This window comes from Camelus ferus, chromosome 2 (assembly GCF_009834535.1).
Source record: "Camelus ferus isolate YT-003-E chromosome 2, BCGSAC_Cfer_1.0, whole genome shotgun sequence".
NCBI classification, from domain to species: Eukaryota; Metazoa; Chordata; class Mammalia; order Artiodactyla; family Camelidae; genus Camelus; species Camelus ferus.
This window is the reverse complement of record NC_045697.1, coordinates 74,773,791-74,793,143: the sequence shown is the minus strand read 5'-3', so window position 1 is coordinate 74,793,143 and position 19,353 is coordinate 74,773,791. Positions and strand designations below refer to the sequence as shown.

Sequence of the window (19,353 nt, the reverse complement as noted above, 5' to 3'; positions counted from 1 at the left end):
ATCATTTACCATAAATGTAAGGATTTATTTCTGAATTGTCAATTCTATTCCATATTTTATATGTTTATCCTAGTACTATAAATACTGTCTGAGTCTTGAAAGATGAATGGGTATTTGCTAGCCAAACAAAATTTCAAATGAAGTGGGAGTTGGGGGACAGAGGGCATTCCAGATAGAGATAATAGCATAAGTAGACACATGGAGAAGGAACACCATGACATTAGGAAAGAAGAAGTAAGCTTTGTCTAAAGCACTAACAGCTGTGGAGCACAGTAGGGGTGGAGAGAAGGGTAAGGTCTAGGAATAAGGAGTTGATTTTTACCTTATACAAATGTGGAGCTTGTGAAGGCTTTCACACATGATCATATTTGAATCTGGAAAGGTCTTTCTAGCAACAATGTGAAGAATAAACTGGAAGACTAAAGGAAGGCAGAGACATTATTTTAGAAATTATCTCACTATGTCTAAGCAGTCAATTGAAAGAGCCTGAAGTAAGACAGTACAATGGGGCCAGAGAAGAGGGATGGAGGCATTGGACAGATGTTTAAAGGGAAAAATCAGTAATACTTCTTCAGCTGTTGGATGAGTTAGGTTGAGATAAAGGGAAAAATTATTCATGACTTCCAGATTTCTACTGAAGAGTGCTAGAGAACACAAGAGGAGGACAAGGTTAACACAAATAGAATCATTTCCATTTGGACACGTTGAACATTCCGTGAATACTTTTTATGTGTCAAGCACTACACTAGTTATTTTGAATACAGTATTTCATTTAATTTATATGCACAGTAAAAAATTAATAAACAGAAACTTCAATTAAATAGAACCAGAAGACCAGAAGGGAGAGTTCTCACACCCTGCGTTCTACAACAGGAAGAAGAAAGACTTATTGTTCCTGGCAAAAACTCAGCCAATGAAAACCCAAGGACTATTTGTTTACTCTAGCCCTCCCAACTTCCTTTCCCTCTATAAAAGCATTCTCTTTCCTTGGCTGTGCAGTGACTTGCTCGTGGTTTGCCATGGTTATAGACCCCAAATTGCAACTCTCTGCTAATCCAGAATAAACCCATCTTTGCTGGAGAAGTATCTGGCAGTATTTGTTTCAAGTCAACAGCATTATATCACTAGCCCCATAGTGTTTTATTGATTGCATTTTATAGAAGAGGAAACTAGTCTGAGGAAAGACACAAAACTTATCCATTTCACATAGCTAGTTAGTAGTGGAGCAGATACTAAACTCAGATTCATTGTTTTTAAATATTTATACCACTTAAAGCAACTTTTATCACTATATTTTATCCTAGAAGGCCACTGTAAACTATGTGTAAGCACAAAACAGGAAATCTAACCCATTCTTTACTGCCTGTTATTGTCTTTAATTTCCCTTCACTGTCATATTTATAAAGACACACAAAAATAAATAGTTTGGAATGGGGAGCAGGTTGGAAGAGAATTATATTTAAAATCTGCCTTATTATAAAGACAAATTCAAATTCAATTAATATTTATTAAGTATCTACCATGTTGAGACAATTTATGGAACACATTTGTATAGATTATCTATCTTAATCCCTACAATGACCCACTAAAGTAGGTCATTTTTTGTTTTGTAAAGAAATGATCTACTGTCAAAGACTTTCTTGATTTTTTAACCCAGTTCTTAATATTTTATTTAGTTTCTAATTATTTGGCATTCACATAAAAGTATTCACTCAATAACCACTTATTTGAGTGATTATAATTTCTTTAAGGTGCTAATAAAGGAGAGAAACAAGGCAATTGGGCCTTCTGATTTTATAACAAGGATCTGGAGGCGAGGTGTGTTCAGAGTCTGAAAAGGTTTTACTTTTGAGTCTTTGAGCATCTCTTGAGTTACACAACACCTGTGAGATTTAAAGAAGTACACCAATAAATCCTGTAGAGTTTAAATTGCCTTATAATTATTTTATCAAACCTCTGATTTCTGGAAAATAAATGATGTATCCAGCACACAATAATCACTCAAGAATGTGTTTTGAATTTATTGATTAATTAGCTATACTTGGGCTTACTTGAATAAACTTTCAGATCTTCTGTAATAGCTACAGTGCTGACATAAATGTTAATAAACACATTTTCATGATACTTCATTTTTAAAAATAATTTTAAAAATAATTATAAAAATTTTTATTAAAAATTTAATAAAAAAAATTTAAATTAGTGACATTTATTTCACTGATCTTTAATGCACATGAGAAACAAGCCACAGGAGAAAATATATTTTTTCACATTATGCATTGTAAATGCCATTCATGAGACCTTGTCACACTGGGTTGTGAAACCATCTATGCATTTATTTTGTATAACATCTTCTCAATGTTATTTTTTGCCCTTTGATTATAATGTAAATTAGCACACGACAGAATTCAGAAGGTGCTTTAAGGAATATCTGACGTAGCCCTTAAAAACAAGTATTATACAACAGGACTGAAAATAAAATTAGTATCACTCAAAGGACCACCTTGGGCCATAAAGCTTTTTTGCCATTTATGTATGCAATCTATTTCTTGCCATTTCTTTTGCCAAATTAAGCTTACTATTGGACTATGTAAACATGATCTTTATTCTATTTGTAATATCTTGTATACCTTCCCAAACTGGCCAGAAGGCCAAACGCAACTCTTGCACCACATCTAAGCTTACAACAGTATAAATGTCTCCAAATACTGTGGGCCTACAGTTTGTTTTTTAGCACAGCAATTTTATAGCAATACTGTAAAGCAATGACTTCAATTTCATATAATCATGCTTGGCACAGATAGTGGCTCTTATCCAAGCCTATTTAATTTCACCTTTCAGGAATTGTGTAAATATCATATGTCCCTTTTCGAAATTTACTACTACAGTGTTACATTACTGACCTCAGCTTTCATAGACCACACAACACATCGACCTTAGCATTTGTCTTTTTCGCACTTAGCTCATGTGGTAAGCACCTGAAAACCATTCTTAAAACTTACCACCCACTCTCTTGCCTGCTCTGCCTCTGACTTTTAAATCACTCTTGTTAATTTCTGTGCAGACCTGGCTGACAAGCAGGATGTGATGTACTGTGCAGGGCCACGATCACAGAGGTACAATACCAGGTCAGTATAAGATTTTAACAATGTGGTTATTTATGATAATTATTGAGTATGACCAGTATTAAGTGAAAATAAGCAAAAGACTCAAGTACAGCACTTAACATTTTCCTTTTGTATTTATATCCATTTCATGGAATAATGAATGTCAGTTTTCCAAGCATATGGTCTCTGGACTCTGGTAACCCTGGTTGGAGTTTCCCTTCTGCTACTTCTAAGCTGTATGACCTTGGGAAGATTCTGCTCCTGAGCCTCAGTTTCCTTATCAGGAAAGTGACAATAATTGTGCTTACAGCACAGCTGTTATCATTATCATTACTATTGTCGCTTTTATGGGTTGGGGTTTTGGGGGGAGTCTTCATGATGAAAATGGTCTGGATCAGTAAGACTGGGCCCAAAACAGATGCAAAGTGCATTACCCAAATTTCAACTAACTTTGGACACCTTTAACTTTTTCCTTAGAAAATCCATCATTTCTTGATTTTATGTTTTAATATTTTCCCAAAACATTTTGGGGAGAAGCAGCATAAAAATAAAGTACCAGTTTATACATATCCCCAGGTTCCACTGACTTCTTCCAGTGCGCTTTTCCCCCTTCTCTACACTCTGGCATGCAACCCTATTGTTCCGGCCAAGTGCTGCAGCTGAAATGAAAATAGCAACTAGTTGAGCAGATCGGTATCAACAACTACACTCTGAAACACCATTGGCCCAGAGATGGTGACCAAAAGTTTAGTTATTTTGAGCAAATCATTCATTACATCATAGAGGCCTTAGATTATAAATTTCATATATGTTCATGGAAATCCACTTAAAACTACAAAAGCACAAAAATAAAATGCATACACATACATGCACACATATATGCATACATGAGCAAACATTTATGAAGTGTATAAAGCCAATCCCAATTAAAAAACCCATCTCAGAACAAGAAAAGGGATCTAATGCTAGAAATGGAGATAATGACACATTAAAAACTTGAAAATTTGGGTAAAATATGTGTTTATTATACAATAAATCACCAAAATTGACCTAAGAAGAGTCAAATTACCACTGCAGCAATTTTTTAAGTTGTTCTGGAATGACCTCCAGAAAGTTGCTGGGCCTAGCTATTTTTGTGAAAATTTCTTCAAACCTTCAAGGGATGTGTAATTGCCAAGGTATCTGAATTATTGCAGAGTACCATAAAATAAAGAAATTTTCCTAAGTCATTTTAAGAGGTTAGCATATTCCTAAACTGAAAACCTGAAGAATATAGGATAAAAATAGAAAGCTCTCAAACCAATCTCACTGTTAATAAAGTTGCTAAAATTATAAATAAATCTTATAAAATTGAATGCAGTAACATAGCAAAAAAAATCATATCCTGATTAAGTAACTGCCAATTACTCTTGCCTCCGCACAGTTCACATGCTAAACATAATCCCATTATTAATGCCTCTCATTACAGTAGTGGTTCTTAAAAAAGGTGAGTTAACAGGAGGACGTGGGTAGTCTGGAAAAAGAAATGTATTTACTGTGTCATTCCCTAAGAGAAGCCACTGTCCCATAAGGCCCAGGAAATAAAAAATTTTAAATAATCCTGTTTTCCTCTTTGTTCTTTTACAAATTTCATAAATGCTTTGAAATATACATATTTTATTTATAATCCTAAAAAATTAACCAGAAATACTCAGAAGGAAAACAAAAAGCAAACAAACAAAAAACTATAGTGATAACATCAAACAAGAAGCAAAATATCATAAACTTTCCTGTGTGGGGATGAGACTGGCAGAGTCTTTAAAATATGAAACCGCCAGTTTAGACTAAAACCTTCTCCTATTCCCATCAATATTTCTGTCCAGATATGGGCATTTTTCATTGCTCCAAGAACCCTCAAACTATATTCAAATTAGGACCATCTGTTCTGGAAATTTAAACTGCTGACCAATGATCTCTAAAATTTTTTGAAAGGTAAGACCTGATGTCGTATTCTAAAACCAGCTCAGATTGAGTCAATCAAGTCACCACCAACACTAGCCAGCTTATCAATGTTCCCTTTGACTTGGAGCAGTAAGGGCCAAGGCTAAGGTCATTTAGGCATCATAAACACAGAGTCTAGGTTATTACTCTAAAGGTCTTCTTTACAATGAAAAGACATAACATACAACCAAGGGGATCACAGTTCAAGTCAATGCAAACTGGAATTTGTCTAAAATTGTGAGAGTAACTTTAAATCAAACTGCCATAAGTCAAGTACTACTTATACTAAGACTCAATTTAATGGCGAAAAGAGACACAATTTTACTGGGTATAGAGACATATAATTTATATAATTATAATGTGTACACATATACATAAACATTAATACGTGTGTGAGACATATAATTTATATAATTATTATAAATATATAATATAATATATATTAATGTGTGTATTACGGATTGAATTATGCACTCCCCACACACCAAATTTCAAATATTAAAGTCCTAACACCTAGAACCTTATAGTGTGACTGTATTTGGAGATAGGGCCTTTAACGAGATAATTATGTTAAAATGAGTTCATTATGGTGGGCCCTAACCCACCATGACTGATGTCCTTATAAAAAGAGGAAACTTGGATACAGACATAGCAAAGGAAGACCATGTGAAGACATGGGGAGAAGACAGCCATTAACAAGCCAAGGAGAGAGGCCTCTGAAGAAACCAACCCCAATGACACATTGTTCTCAGACTTCTAGCCTCCAGAACAGTGAGGGAATTAAATTCTGGTGTTTAAACCACTCAGCCTATGGCACTGTTATGGCAGCCCTGGCAAACTAAAACTGTGTGTGTGTGTGTGTAATTTAAAATATAATTGTTACTATGTCAGCTAGAGTAACTCTTAGCACATAATTTCTCATGTCATAAATTATGGCAAGTTCAAGGTCCTCCCAAAGAGTAGTGAAAGCTCCTAGAGAATAGTGTCCTTCTTGCTGCAAACTCCTGCCTCTCCTGATTCAGATCAGATGTCATTTTATAATCTCCAACTTTTGTGGTCCTTGTCCTTTGCTAACCTTGGGTGGACCTCAGGCCTTTCCCATCAAATTTTAATTACCATTAAAATAAAATAAAATAAAATAAAGCAAAATGTTAACAATGACCAAAACCAAAGTGCAAATAAAAATCCACCTTCATACAAGGTAATTGTGAAATGGCTGGCTTTACATCCCAGAAATGTGAAAAATTAAAACTGAACATTAGCTATCTCTGCTCTAACGTGGTCCCTTAGCCATTTCCACATGGGGGAGATTCAGCTTCCTCTCATGTTCTAATGTTATAGTTCTTATACTCTCCTCCTCCTCTTCTCTTCCTCCTCTTCCCTCTTTTCTATCCCTCTCTCCCTTTTTCCCTCCCTCCCTCCCTCATCCTGTATAGATCCTGCTCTTCTCTACTCCTTTCTTGGATCTTCCCTCATCCCCAGCAGTTTGGCTACCATTGTTAATGAGCTTGGCTCATGCTCTCAGGATCCCTGTTTCTACCTCAAGTAGCTAATCAAACTATTTTCTCAAAGACAGTTTCCTTTCTCAGAAAAATTCTAAAGCCAGCTGTTAAAGTTATCCCTGCTACACTGTGTTTAGCCAAGTTACTCAAAGGAGTGAAAGTAATATTTCAAGTTGTTTTTTCACCCTGATTCTAAAAGAATGAGTATCAATCATTAAACATTATCTAATATCAATACATTACCCTTCTATAGGATCGCTAAATTAACTCAGATCTAAAACTTTCATTAAACCTGTTGAAAATTATTTTTAGATTCTACAGTCTCTCTGGAAATTTTCACCAAACCTGTGAACTCTGAACCTTATTTTTTAAACCATCAACTGTTGCATTCAGCAAATGATTTAAACTATGATTTCAAAGAGAATGCTTTGAAAACTAAGGACCTTCTACACTTGTCACTTTCTATAATGGACAAAGAAGGCTTAGTTGTGCCTTTATTCAAAAGATCTTCCACACAATTAATATGTGTTGATGTGAACTGCCTAGTTGAAGAATGTCAATTTATGGTTTGAGGAAGAAAATGAAAATAAATTCTGGTTCAAAATCACTTCTTAGGAAACAGGCTGCTACTGCCACCTGGGGGAGGTTCTTTCTGCTTCATTCAAGAAAGCCAAATGTGCTTGTCAGATGAATGAATCCCGTTTGTGTTTTCCTTTTCATATCCACACAGGAAGATTTTTTTAACTTTCTGCCCATGAAGTCATAAGGCATTCCAGATGTCTCCAAGATTCCTTCACACAGAAAGACATACTTCACAGACTTTTTGAGAGGTACAGGAGAATATGAACCAGAATGTAACCATATGAAGGTTTCTACATCTTACACACTCAGAAAGTATATTGGAAAATATGGGTTATATACTAAGAAGTAGGAAAAAATCAAATATAAGCTTTTAATAACAAAACAAAACCTCAATGTTAAACAAAACGTATTTGGCCTTAAATTACAGTTAATTGTACTCCTTTTCTGAAAGACGCTATTATTAATTGATATGGAAACTGAATGTACTGATACAATTATGCTAGTGATCACATCAAAATAATAAAACTCAATTCTATGGAAATAGCCAAGAGTTTTCTTAGAGTTTTTGAATTTATAACTAAATACTGTTATGAACTCAATATTTATTGCATGTACATGTCTATTTGTTGAAACTTTTTCAGGAAGTACTAATATGTCAGCTACAATGGAAAAATTATGACTATTGTTTTCAAATGTCTAATTTCTATTTACACTTGCCAATCTTGCATTTCTTTAGGCTATAAGATAAATTGTTACCTATTAGCAACGCCCTAAAACAAAGAAGTTAATTTGAAAAAGGAAGTTTCAGGAAGTAATTATTGAAATTACACGTCTGTCATAAAAAAGTCAGCGTTGATTAAAGGAAGACAACTAACCATTTGTAGAAAGGATTCTGGTAATAGATTAACTAAATAAAATACATACAGTATCAGTCTCAGAGTGGTACAAAGACACTGTCAGAAGGTTGAAGTTCATATCAAAGAACAACTATATCAGCTCGAGGGAAGCCTTTGTAGAGAAAGCATTTTTAAGACTGGAAAAGGTATGTGAAACACAGCAAATCGGTTGGGGTTCTATAATTAATTCTTGAAAAAAAAATCATTGTTTAATTCAGGAGTAAAAAGGAATCTGAGTGACTATGGTGCAGCTAATACAGCAAATGAGCTGGGAGATCCGGGGTCACCTTCAGGGACCCCTAAAATGAAAATCTTTTAAATGAGGGTGTGAGTTTCCTTCAAGATACTCATATTAGGGTCTGGAAAGATTGTAGTTAGGGCCTTAGAGGACAAGAAAGTCCAGAGGTACATAAACCTTTACAGTAAAAGTATAAGTTATAAGCAAAAAATAATATATATGGCTATTAAATATCTTTATTTTTGAAACAGCAGATTGAGTACATTTGGCAATTGGCCAGTAGCTCTGCCTTATTGATCTAATGAAAATTACTGACAACCTTAAAATGCTATAAAGGGGTTATTTCTGTACAAAAAATTAACTACATTGCAGGGGTGTTGTAAAGGGAATAGAGTCTCCCAAGGTTCTCCTCCCTCCTAACTGAACTGCACAGTATAGCTGGGCTTCACTTTTCTTCATTAAAGAGTCAATGTTTTACTATGGTGAACCATGTTATTTCATAACAGAAATTGCAAGTAGTTCTCATTTTCATCAGAATGTTGCCTTATTGTTAAAAAAAAATGAGTAAACAGAAACAGAAGTCTTCCTTTAATATTATTCATCTTTCACAGGAGAGAAGCATTCAGGAAGTCAGGAAAGATGGTTTTTGCAGATGCCACTTGTGTATTCAAGGGGTGTGGAGGCTGGGGGTTGTTTAAAATACAAAAGGGACTGTTTTTTCCACTGTACTGTTCCTGCTTCTCCTCCAGGAATGCATAATTTTCAAACACTGCTGCTACCTTTGTTCCTGAACTGAGGAACAGCAGCACCCATTCCTAAACCAACTCACCTATCACATTGATGAGTTGACATATTCCTCCTAAATATGGTTTACATTATCTTCATGTGATTTTTTTTCTCATTTTCCTGCAATGATTGCTTCCTCCTCCCTTTTCTTATCTGTATTTGATTTCTCTCTCCTTTCACTGCAAACTAATATTATTTCCATTTTCCCTCTTTCACTGGGGGATCCCCACTTGAGTGGAGTGTTCCTCCATGCTTTAGGCACCAAGAATGAGGGGGAAGCATATCAAAGGCCATACCTGGAGTGCTCAAGGCCAGGTAAGAAGACTTACATTGTCGGTGAGTGTAGAAGCCTGACTGTTTATGCTGAACCTTTGTTTACCCACAGCCATGATGGACTCCAGCAAGATGACCATCAACTTGGCCCTCTTTGGCATGACTCAAAGTGGAAAAAGTTCTGCTGGAAACATTCTTCTGGGAAGCACTGACTTCCACAGCAGCTTTGCTCCATGTTCTGTGACCAAAGATTGTAGTCTGGGCCGCAGTTGTCACCTCCGGGGCTTCATGCGCCGAGGGGGACAAGAGATAACCCTGCAGATCCGGGTGTTGGATACTCCAGGTTATCCGCACAGCAAGCTGAGCGAGAAGCATGTGAAACAGGAGGTCAGGGAGGCCCTGGCACATCACTTCGGGCAAGAGGGTCTCCATCTTGCACTGCTGGTCCAGAGGGCAGACGTGCCTCTCTGTGGACAGGAAGAATCTTCCCCAGTCCAGATGATCCAGGTAATACAAAGAGGCAGTTACACTAATGACATTATTCCCATTTGAAGGATATTGTCTTAATTGGAAAGAACTATGGAAAACTGGTTCAAAGACTGGTTTAAAGAACGTTTGAAACAATTCATTTTTAAAAAGCAATCACACAGAAATAACTGGCAAAAATCCTTGATTTTCCCACCAGGAGTTATTTTTACAATTTCCTTTAAGAAATTCAGTCAGTCATTTTACAACTGGGTCATAGAAGAAAAAAAAACAAAGAGAGCGAGAGAGCGAGAGAGAGAGAGAGAGAGAGAGAGAGAGAGAGAGATACTGAACTTTAGAGGTTAACTAAGTCTCAAACCCCTAGGAACTGTGAATCTGATTAAGTTTGTAAATGTGGTCTGAGGCTATCTACATCAGAATCAACTGAGCTGCTTGTTAAAAATGCAATTTCATCCAGGCCCTGCTGAAACAGAATCTCATGAGTGGAGCTAGCATATTTGTATTTGCACAAAATCCCCATATATTTCTGTAAAACAGTCGAGCTTTAGAACAACTGAACTAAAATCCTGACTTTCATCCATTCAACATCAAGGGATAATCTCTTACAGTTCACCAACAAATGGGGGTTTACACACTGATTCAGTCATTGAACAGAATCCTGCACAGAGACAAATGACTGGTGAATAATATATGAGCCCTGCCCTCCAAAAGCTCACATTCTAGAAGAGACAAATAGATAAGTAAGTATAAGACAATGCATTAACTGCCAAAATAGTATTATGTATGACTAGGGGGAAAGGAGGCATCGCTGAGACTTAAACCATGGTAAACATTCAGGGGAGATTTATATTTTACTTATAGGAAAGAAATCAGGAATTTCAGAAGCTCTGCTTGCCTCATTATCTGTGGGTTCACAAACTGCTCTATCCCAGCCATGAGAAGATTGCAGGGAACTTAGAGTGAGCAAAAATATCACATGCTCACCTTTGCCCCGTAGTTCATCCCTGTTTGTTTGTTCATTTATTTTAAGTCACTAAGTTGGAAGCTTATTTAATCAGTCTTGGAGAGGAGCTGGGCAGAGGGGAAAGGTCCTGAGTATGAAAGCAGCTAGGACACGGAGGGAATAGCAGCTGCACTCAGTACACATACATATACGAATAAGGCCCATGTAGGACCAAAAGTTCCTGGAAGCCGCTGATTAAGCTGCTCCAATCTATTCAGTTTCTTGATTCTCCAGTCTGGGGCCACCCAAATTTAACTGCTAGACTTCACTAGTATTACTCAGTCATCTCATTATGTCACTGATCTAAGAGAACTTATCTCTACTAGAAGCTCCATGGTTAAGTTACATGAAGAACAGAGCAGACATTTTTCATCCAAAATGAATTTGTATAAATGTTACTCTTCTTTTGATCCAACCTCTGATTATGTTGATGTAGAATCTATTATACTTAGAAAGATAGTATATTCTGCTTTAAAGAAAAATATTTTCCTTTAGTAAAGCCATAAGATTGTCCTAAATGACAGACACATTTTGTTTTCAGTGACTGTGTATGTTTCTAAAAATGAAAAAAAAAAAAAAAGCCATATGTGTAATCACAAGAAACTAGTGGAAAAAATTAGGGTGACAAGAGTATAAAAAAAATCCTCATCATCCAACTCCTGAAAAATCAAGGACATGCTGTACAAAAGCAAAGAAGAGAAGATGATTGCAATTAAGAAACAATGTGAAATCTAAGAAAGACCATAAACCTCCCCCAATCTATTAAAGCCTGAATTTCAAACAACATTTTTCATAGAAATCAAGTGGGGGGCAAAGGCCTACAACCATGCTGTCAGTGTAATTTTTAAAACGTTTAAAAAATCCATTTAAAGCTGCTATTAAATAGACATTTAGCTTAAGCTACGGATGGATGTAATTCAGTAAGTGCATAAATATTTCTCAAAAACTAACCTGACTCTCTCCATATGTCTCCAGATTTTTCTTTCTGCTGGTCCTATGCTCAGCCAAAGAGGATTATTTTAAAAGACATACATTTTGAAAATAGATTTTTCCAGTTTTAGGATATAGAACAATATTCTAATCCACTGTTTTTTTATACAAGTAAGTTTGATTCATACATGTCTCTGATCCTTTTAAATGGTATTTGGCGTGCAGCCTTCTTCTTTTACAGCTGCCTTCCTTAAGTCAGTGTCCAATTCAGAAGTTGAACGCAGAGAGGAGATGGGCTAGGGCAAAACTCGGATCCAGATATTTTTTTCGAGAATAAATAACTTCTCTCTCCCAGGAGAACTCAGCAGCCAAGATTTAGTAATCCTCAGAGAGGCCACGACCCGAGAGGCACCACAGTCCTACTCTGGGCTTACACCTTGATCTCTGGGTGAAGATTGCCTAAGCACAGGCTGGCTGTTTATGACCTTTTTTCTGAAGGTGCCTCAGATACTGGTGGCAGCCATCTGGATGTGCTCACAGATTGGGAGCAGCTGCAGAATGTCTGAATATTCAACAGGACCAGCAGCTGTTAGGAAGGAGCAAGAGCTAGCTGTTAAGGTCCTCTGTTTCCAGACACACCCTGGATTTCTTTTTCTTCCTGGCTCATGTGAAATAGGGAAGAGAACATCTGCCTTCTCCTTTTTCCTTTCCCCCTTTCTGGGGGCACTGATGCCTTTCACTGAAGGAATCCTTCAAGGTCAACTGCTGGAGAAGTGACATCTTCTTTCCTGTGCTTCTCTGCTGTCTCCTTAAATATCTCCCAATTTGTGCTCTAAGGTATTTTATAGAGGGGTTATAAGCTGCCAGCTGGGACAAATGAAACATTTCCTCAAACTATCTCTTTTTCTTTATTTATGTTAGGCCTTCATTAATTTACAGCAAAAAGGTGGAGATACAAGTCATCTCTCCAAAACTGGGGAATAAATCTGAAAGTTACCTATCATTTGAATATTATTTTAAAAATCCCCAAATAATGAATCAGAGCATCTATGATAAAGTCACCTTAAAGAAAGTGCTAGCATGCAGCCAAACTGCACTAGGAATTGAATCCAGGAACTGACTAAATTTTTCCCACAATCATGGTATCATGTGCATATTATTGCTGTAAACAATCAGGCTTCAAGCATGTATTTTTGATTTTGAATGAACAATTCGACTGTTGATGTTATAGGTAGGTATGCACATAAAAGGTTCAGAAAGGCCAACGCAGGGCCTGAACATACCAAACAAAGATCGCGAACTTAGCTATTCAATATAATTTAGTTGAAAAATAAGCCTGTTACAATTCTAGGTATATGACTATGTTACTAAGACTTTCTTGGCTGCAGTTCCTTACTTATAAAATGGGGATAATTTACCTATGTTAAAGAGTTCTGAGGGTTATATTTAATAAATGCAATGTGCTTGGCATTGTGCCTGACTTAGAACAGATTCACAGTAGGTTTGAAGAAAACTGCCATTACTATTATTGTTTTTATTGTCATCATCACTACCCAGATTGTTATGAGTACCTATTTAAATGAATTACTAGATATGAGCAACTTATTATAGAGATTAAGAACATGGTTTCTGGAGTAAATTATACCTGTTTAAGTTCCTACTTAGCTATTTGTTTTGTAACCTTGGGCAAGTTAACTCCTCCAACTTCAATCTTTTCATTGGTAAATTGGGAAAGATAATAGTGTCTACTTTACTTGGTTACTTTGGGGATTAATGTCATGTTAACATAATAGTAAATTAACTCAGACATAGGTACATGACAGGTGCATAATAAATGTTAACTTATGGTCAGTATGACTTTGTTGTTAGTATCTGACTTACTCTAAAATTGAGACATATTACTTATAGCCTTCTTTGGAACTATCTTGATAGGCATCACAAAAAAGTAAGAGTAAATCAAATTTACACAGCCTTGATTTATAATTATAAGAACTTCCTTCTTAATTCAGAAAACAATCTGGGAAGAAAATTCACTGGCTTAGTGATGTTAAACTGAGAAGCCCCAATTTAGTGAGAAGGACATGGGCCTGGCAGTCAGGGGATCTCTGTTACAGGCCCAGGTCTGCCAATAATCAGCTCTGTGGCTTTGGCCAAGCCATTTAACATCACAAGACCTTAATACCCTCATCTGTAAAATAAGGCAATTTGGATAGATGATCTCTAAGGTTGAATATTCTCTAAATCTGATCTAATGAGGTCTTATCATTCTGCTTTGGCTCTCTAAGAAGGAAAATGTGGTGCTTTAAGTGGGAAGAGAGTTAGGGAATAGAATAAAATATAAAGAATGGTCCTTATTGTCCTCCTGATCCATGATAATTTTTTTCTCAGTTGATGTAATAGTTGGCTTTTTTTAAAGTTTCCCCCTAAAAAGTCCAGATGCTATGATTTCATCAACCACAAACAAATGGGGCAGGGCTGGTGAGGTCCTGGGAAAATGAACATAATTCCTGGAAAACAAAGTTTATATCCTAACTAGTTGTCCCAAAAGGACTAGATGGACTCATACCCATTAGCACTTTGAAAGCAAACAAGTCATGATTGATTGTAAAATTTCCATCTAGCTTAGTACTATATTTAAATTATTAACACCAGATAACTTACATTAACTTATCTTGCTTTTGGATTTTTATGTGAGGTATCAATCAAGCATGGATATTCTTTCTCTGGGTCCATAGAGAACATGTTTGGCCACTAACATGATGACTATACACCAAGCAACACTACTTTCAAATATTCAACTATTTTCCGGCCAAAAATCAATCTAAAGAATATAAGCTAAATCAACCATTTTCTTCTATTTTTGGCAGTAATTCAGAAGTGCAATTTCTCTCACAGTTTAGGACATGAGCATCCTTTCATAAATAATTATCAACATGTAAAAATTTCCCAGTGGCTGAACACATGGACTCGTAAGCAGTGTCGAGCTTACAAATCTATTATCCTTAGGTGCTTTAACTCATTTTTCCTGAATGATATTATGGTTTAAAGTATAGGAAATGTCTGGTGAAGACAAAGAGGGAACACGTTAATGTTACAATACAGAAAGCTAGGAAATAAAAACACACTGTGAATGTTATACCACTTAATGTAATAAGCACTAACCTAGCAAGAGAAGAATTCCATGTTATAATATATAACCCAGGAGAGAACCATTTGAGCCAGTTTATTTAGCATGATTTTTTATGGTGATGTTTTTAAAATATTTAAAATCAAGTATAGCTCATGCATCAATCAACAAATACCCAGGGAGTAGGTATGGGGGTAGATCAAGGGGTTAAGGGTAGTAGCTATTTATTAACCTGTATTAAACATTTCAAGATTATGACAATCAATGTGAACACATCAATAATGTACTGGGTGAGGATCAGGTCTGGCTCTAAATATGAGAAACTTTCAGAGACAGGAGTGCTAAAGAATCAACAGTTGTATAGAAATAAATTCCAATACTATACAATTCCCAATAATGCTCACTTTCTTTACTTGGTATATCTTTATTGCCTGATAACTCCCTTGTTAATTCCTATGCTTAAGGCATAAACTCACACATGGAACTTTTCCTGACCCCTCCCCTTTACCCTCACTTTCCACCCCACCACCCAAAACTGAGCTAAACACCTGCCTCTATAGTGCCAATACATTTTCTATCACAACACTTGTGATTACAACAAATTAAGTCTTATTTTCCTGTCTGTCTCTCTTCCTTAGCATTAAGTTTAGATAGTAAACAAGAAGCTCTTCTAGATATGAGCAGGAAAGGTATCCGTTTTGTTCCATTCCTTGTCCCTGGAACTAAGTAGACCCTCAATAAGTATTTGCAGGAGTAAATCATCGAGGGTGCTGTCTAAAATTCACATTATGAGGCTCCATCCCTAAAGATTTTGATGCATTTTTAGCAAGTATCTAGAGTGATTCTGATGTAAATGACCCAGAAATCTTATTCCCAGAACCTAGATCTGATATATTTAGCACTTCACAAATTTTTCAACAATTTGGATCAATTTGCTAGTGCTGCCATAACAAAGTACCACTAACTGGGTGGCTTAAGCAATATAAACTTATCATCTCTCAGTTTTGGAGGTTAGATGTCTAAAATAGAAGTTAGCAGGGTTAGTTCCTTCTCAGGGCTGTGAGTGAAAGATCTGTCTAAGGATTCTCTCCTTGGCTTATGGATGGCTGTCTTTATGCTCACCTGGTATTCTCCCTGTATTCATGTCTTTGTCCAAATTTCTGTTTTATAAGGATATACTGGATTAGAGCCTCACCCTAATGATCTTAATCAATTGCATCTGCAATAACCATATTTCCAAATAAAATCACTTCTGAAGTACTGAAGGTTAGGATGTACTTATCAATTTGGAGAAAGGGGATACAATTCAAACCACAGCATCATTTATTTATTTTGCAGTTCTCTGACTTCTCTCCCATGAGAGATGTGTTACAGTAAACAACACATATGACAAACTCTGAAGAGGTCTGCTAATTTTGCTATATCACTATTAGCTAAAATGTGATGTTGACATTGCACATATACTTAGATTTACACAAGAGCAATGTTCTTTAAAGTTGGGTTAAGATTATGCTAATTTGTGTTTTAAAGGCACATAATATGTGCCAATTAAAGTACCTCTTTGAAAAATTATATTGTAAAGTTTAGAATCTTTCTGCTAAAATTATTATTCCCTAATGTGTTGATCTTGAAATGTCAATTCAGATTTTCTTGAAGCAGGGCATTTTTAGGGGAACTAGAAATATACAATTATTCTATGGCGTAGACAAATTTTGAACAGATATAAGGAAAAGTTTTGGACCTATACCTTGAGAGAGTCCCTCTGAGTACAAAATAGTAATTGCAGACTACAAGCAAATCCATGATAATGAACTATAGAAAAGAGTTTTACAGGGAAGTACAATTTTTGTGTCTCAAAGATTAAATTTCAAAATTGAAGACTTAAAACTATTAAATAAAACCCTAAACCCCCATTTAAGATGATGCTCAGGGTCTCAATTCCAAATTAAACAGATATTTATTGAGAGTTTACAATGTGCTAGTGCTTTTGATTAATATAGAAAGACATAGACTTTGCCTTCAAAGAGGTCATGGTCAAGAGAATGTGAAAATAAAGAGTTCTGGTAAAATTAAGAGTTATAATGTAATGTATTAAGATGTATAATGTAATATATAATGTAATGTATTAAGAGTTATACTGGTTACTATGGTTTTGAAATGTTTCTAATTTTAAATACATTGTCCCACAGTTACCATATTTTCACATTAGATGTCTATGTCCTGATTCTCCTTCCTCCCTCCCTCCCTCCTGCTTCCTTCCTTCATTTTTCTTTCTTTTCCCTTTTCTCTTCTTCCATCTTTTTTTCAGTTGTTCAGTATTATAAATATGAATCCTACATTTGTTATATACATTCAAACCAGTTCCCAAACTGTTTTTCAATTTTTTCAAGATTTTTATAAACTAGAGTTTGTGCTAATACTCTGTGGGTTTGTGGTCAACTTATGCATCAGTTTTTCCATATCATAGTGGAGATAATATTAGTATCTCCCACAAATCATCATGTTGATCTTCAAAAGAGATGAAGCACGTAAAGTGAGTAGCATAATAGCCAGCACTAAATGTGAGTTGTTCTCTCTTTTTTCTTCTAGTTATTAGAGGTTCTGAATATTTCTTGTTATGTTTACTACTAAGTGTTTTGTACTTTTCTTGCTATTATGAACTGGTAGCAGTTTTAGAAATATTTTTATCATGGAAGTGTTTGGAATGGAGGGAATTTTATTGTCCCATTGTCATGATTTCATATAACTTTGGAAATATTCAAAAAAGTTAACTGGTTATTTCTAGGTGCCTTCCACATTGTGTGAACAATCTGTCACATGCTATTACTTCTGCTTTATGTCAGCTTATTTTCACTAATCAAACAAGAATTTATTACATAACCAACTTCTACATATTACTAAACAAAGGAATACCAGTCTTTAGTGTTTTTCACCTACATTAGAGGAAGTCATTGGATAAATTGGGTTTGATTCTAGGCATGTGATCAGGACACAAATCACAGTAATATTCTGTAGTTGTTCCAAATTACCAAATGTATTTTGATCCTGGCATTTCCATGTCATCTGACTAATCAATAGACTAACCAGATTATGTAATTACAAATTGTTAGAAAATGCTTTTAGTGATGATGACACCATCCCTACAAAAAAAGACATGACGTTTCCCTTGGGCAAGGTCTTCTGACTTAAAGGAATTCAGTGGTCTAACAGATTCAGGTTGACAGGCAAGTATAAATGATTGCTGAATGTTATAAATGTAATTATATCATATGCACCATTGATATAATGCAGTTTTGTAGTTGTATATACATGAGTTATAACAGCAAAAATAAAATGGCAACCTAAACCCTTTTTTAAAGAAAGTCCACCCACCTCTCTCCATTTGCTTACATTATTTGACCCCATCTTCACTTTCCATTATATATATCAGCTTTTAGAACCATAATGAGGTATATATCTGTTGACTATGTTAAAACATAGTAACTTCTTTGCTCATTTTTTGAGAAATATAGTCCAAGGCAAATAGCCGTTTAACTTCTTCTCTCTTTCAGGAACTTCTGGGACATGCCTGGAAGAATTACACTGCCATTCTTTTCACCCACGCAGAAAAAATAGAAGAGGCTGGGTTCAATGAAGATGAATACTTACATGAGGCCTCTGATACACTGCTAACCCTACTAAATTCTATTCAGCACAGGTATATTTTCCAGTATAAAAACCGAAGCTCGCTTAATGAACAAAGACTAAAAATCTTAGAGAGAATCATAGAATTTATAAAAGAAAATTGTTACCAAGTTATTACTTTTAAATAAAATTTAGGTAAAAGGAAAAGGGCATTGGGTTTTACAGTCAGCAACCCAGTTTCAAAAATGCCTGTTAGCATGGCTATGGACCATCAGAATTCCCATATGCTGTCAGTGAGACTGTACTTGGTATTTCCACTTGGGAAAACTGTTCAGCAGCTAAAAATAACATATAGGATTCAAGATTCTAAGGCAAATCTTATGACACAGTAATCACACTCCTAAGTGTATCCAACAGAAATATATATATTTGTACATTAAAAGACTTGAATGTACAAGAATGTTCACAGCAGTACTATTCATAAAAGCTAAAAACTGGAAATTACCCAAATGTCCATTAATAGTACATTGGATAAGGAAATTGTAGTATATTTACACAATGGAATATTATACCATAATGAAAATGAGCAAACTACTACTGCAGGTAATAAAGGAATTACCCAAACATAATGTTGAAAGAAGCCAGACATAAAAGAGTACATACTCTATGATTCCATTTGTATAAATTTCACACTATAGTCGAAACTTATGTAATTTAAACTATTCTGATGTGAGAAGTGTTGGAAGTCGGAAGAGTAGTTACCCTTGGGGAGGAGATAGTAAAAGCACAAACCAAGGCAGCTTCTGAGATTCCGGTAATGTT

General features: G+C 35.5%; 1 protein-coding gene across 1 annotated transcript; it reads left to right on the top strand.

Annotated features, from left to right (window-relative positions):
• Positions 1 to 8,951: 8,951 nt before the first annotated feature.
• On the top strand, positions 8,952 to 18,795 carry GIMD1 (GIMAP family P-loop NTPase domain containing 1). Its single transcript, XM_006184630.2, has 2 exons — positions 8,952 to 9,868; positions 18,459 to 18,795. The coding sequence occupies exons 1-2, from the start codon at positions 9,449 to 9,451 to the stop codon at positions 18,717 to 18,719; spliced, it is 681 nt and encodes a 226-aa protein (XP_006184692.2). The 5' UTR covers positions 8,952 to 9,448; the 3' UTR covers positions 18,720 to 18,795.
• The last annotated feature ends 558 nt before the right edge of the window (positions 18,796 to 19,353 follow it).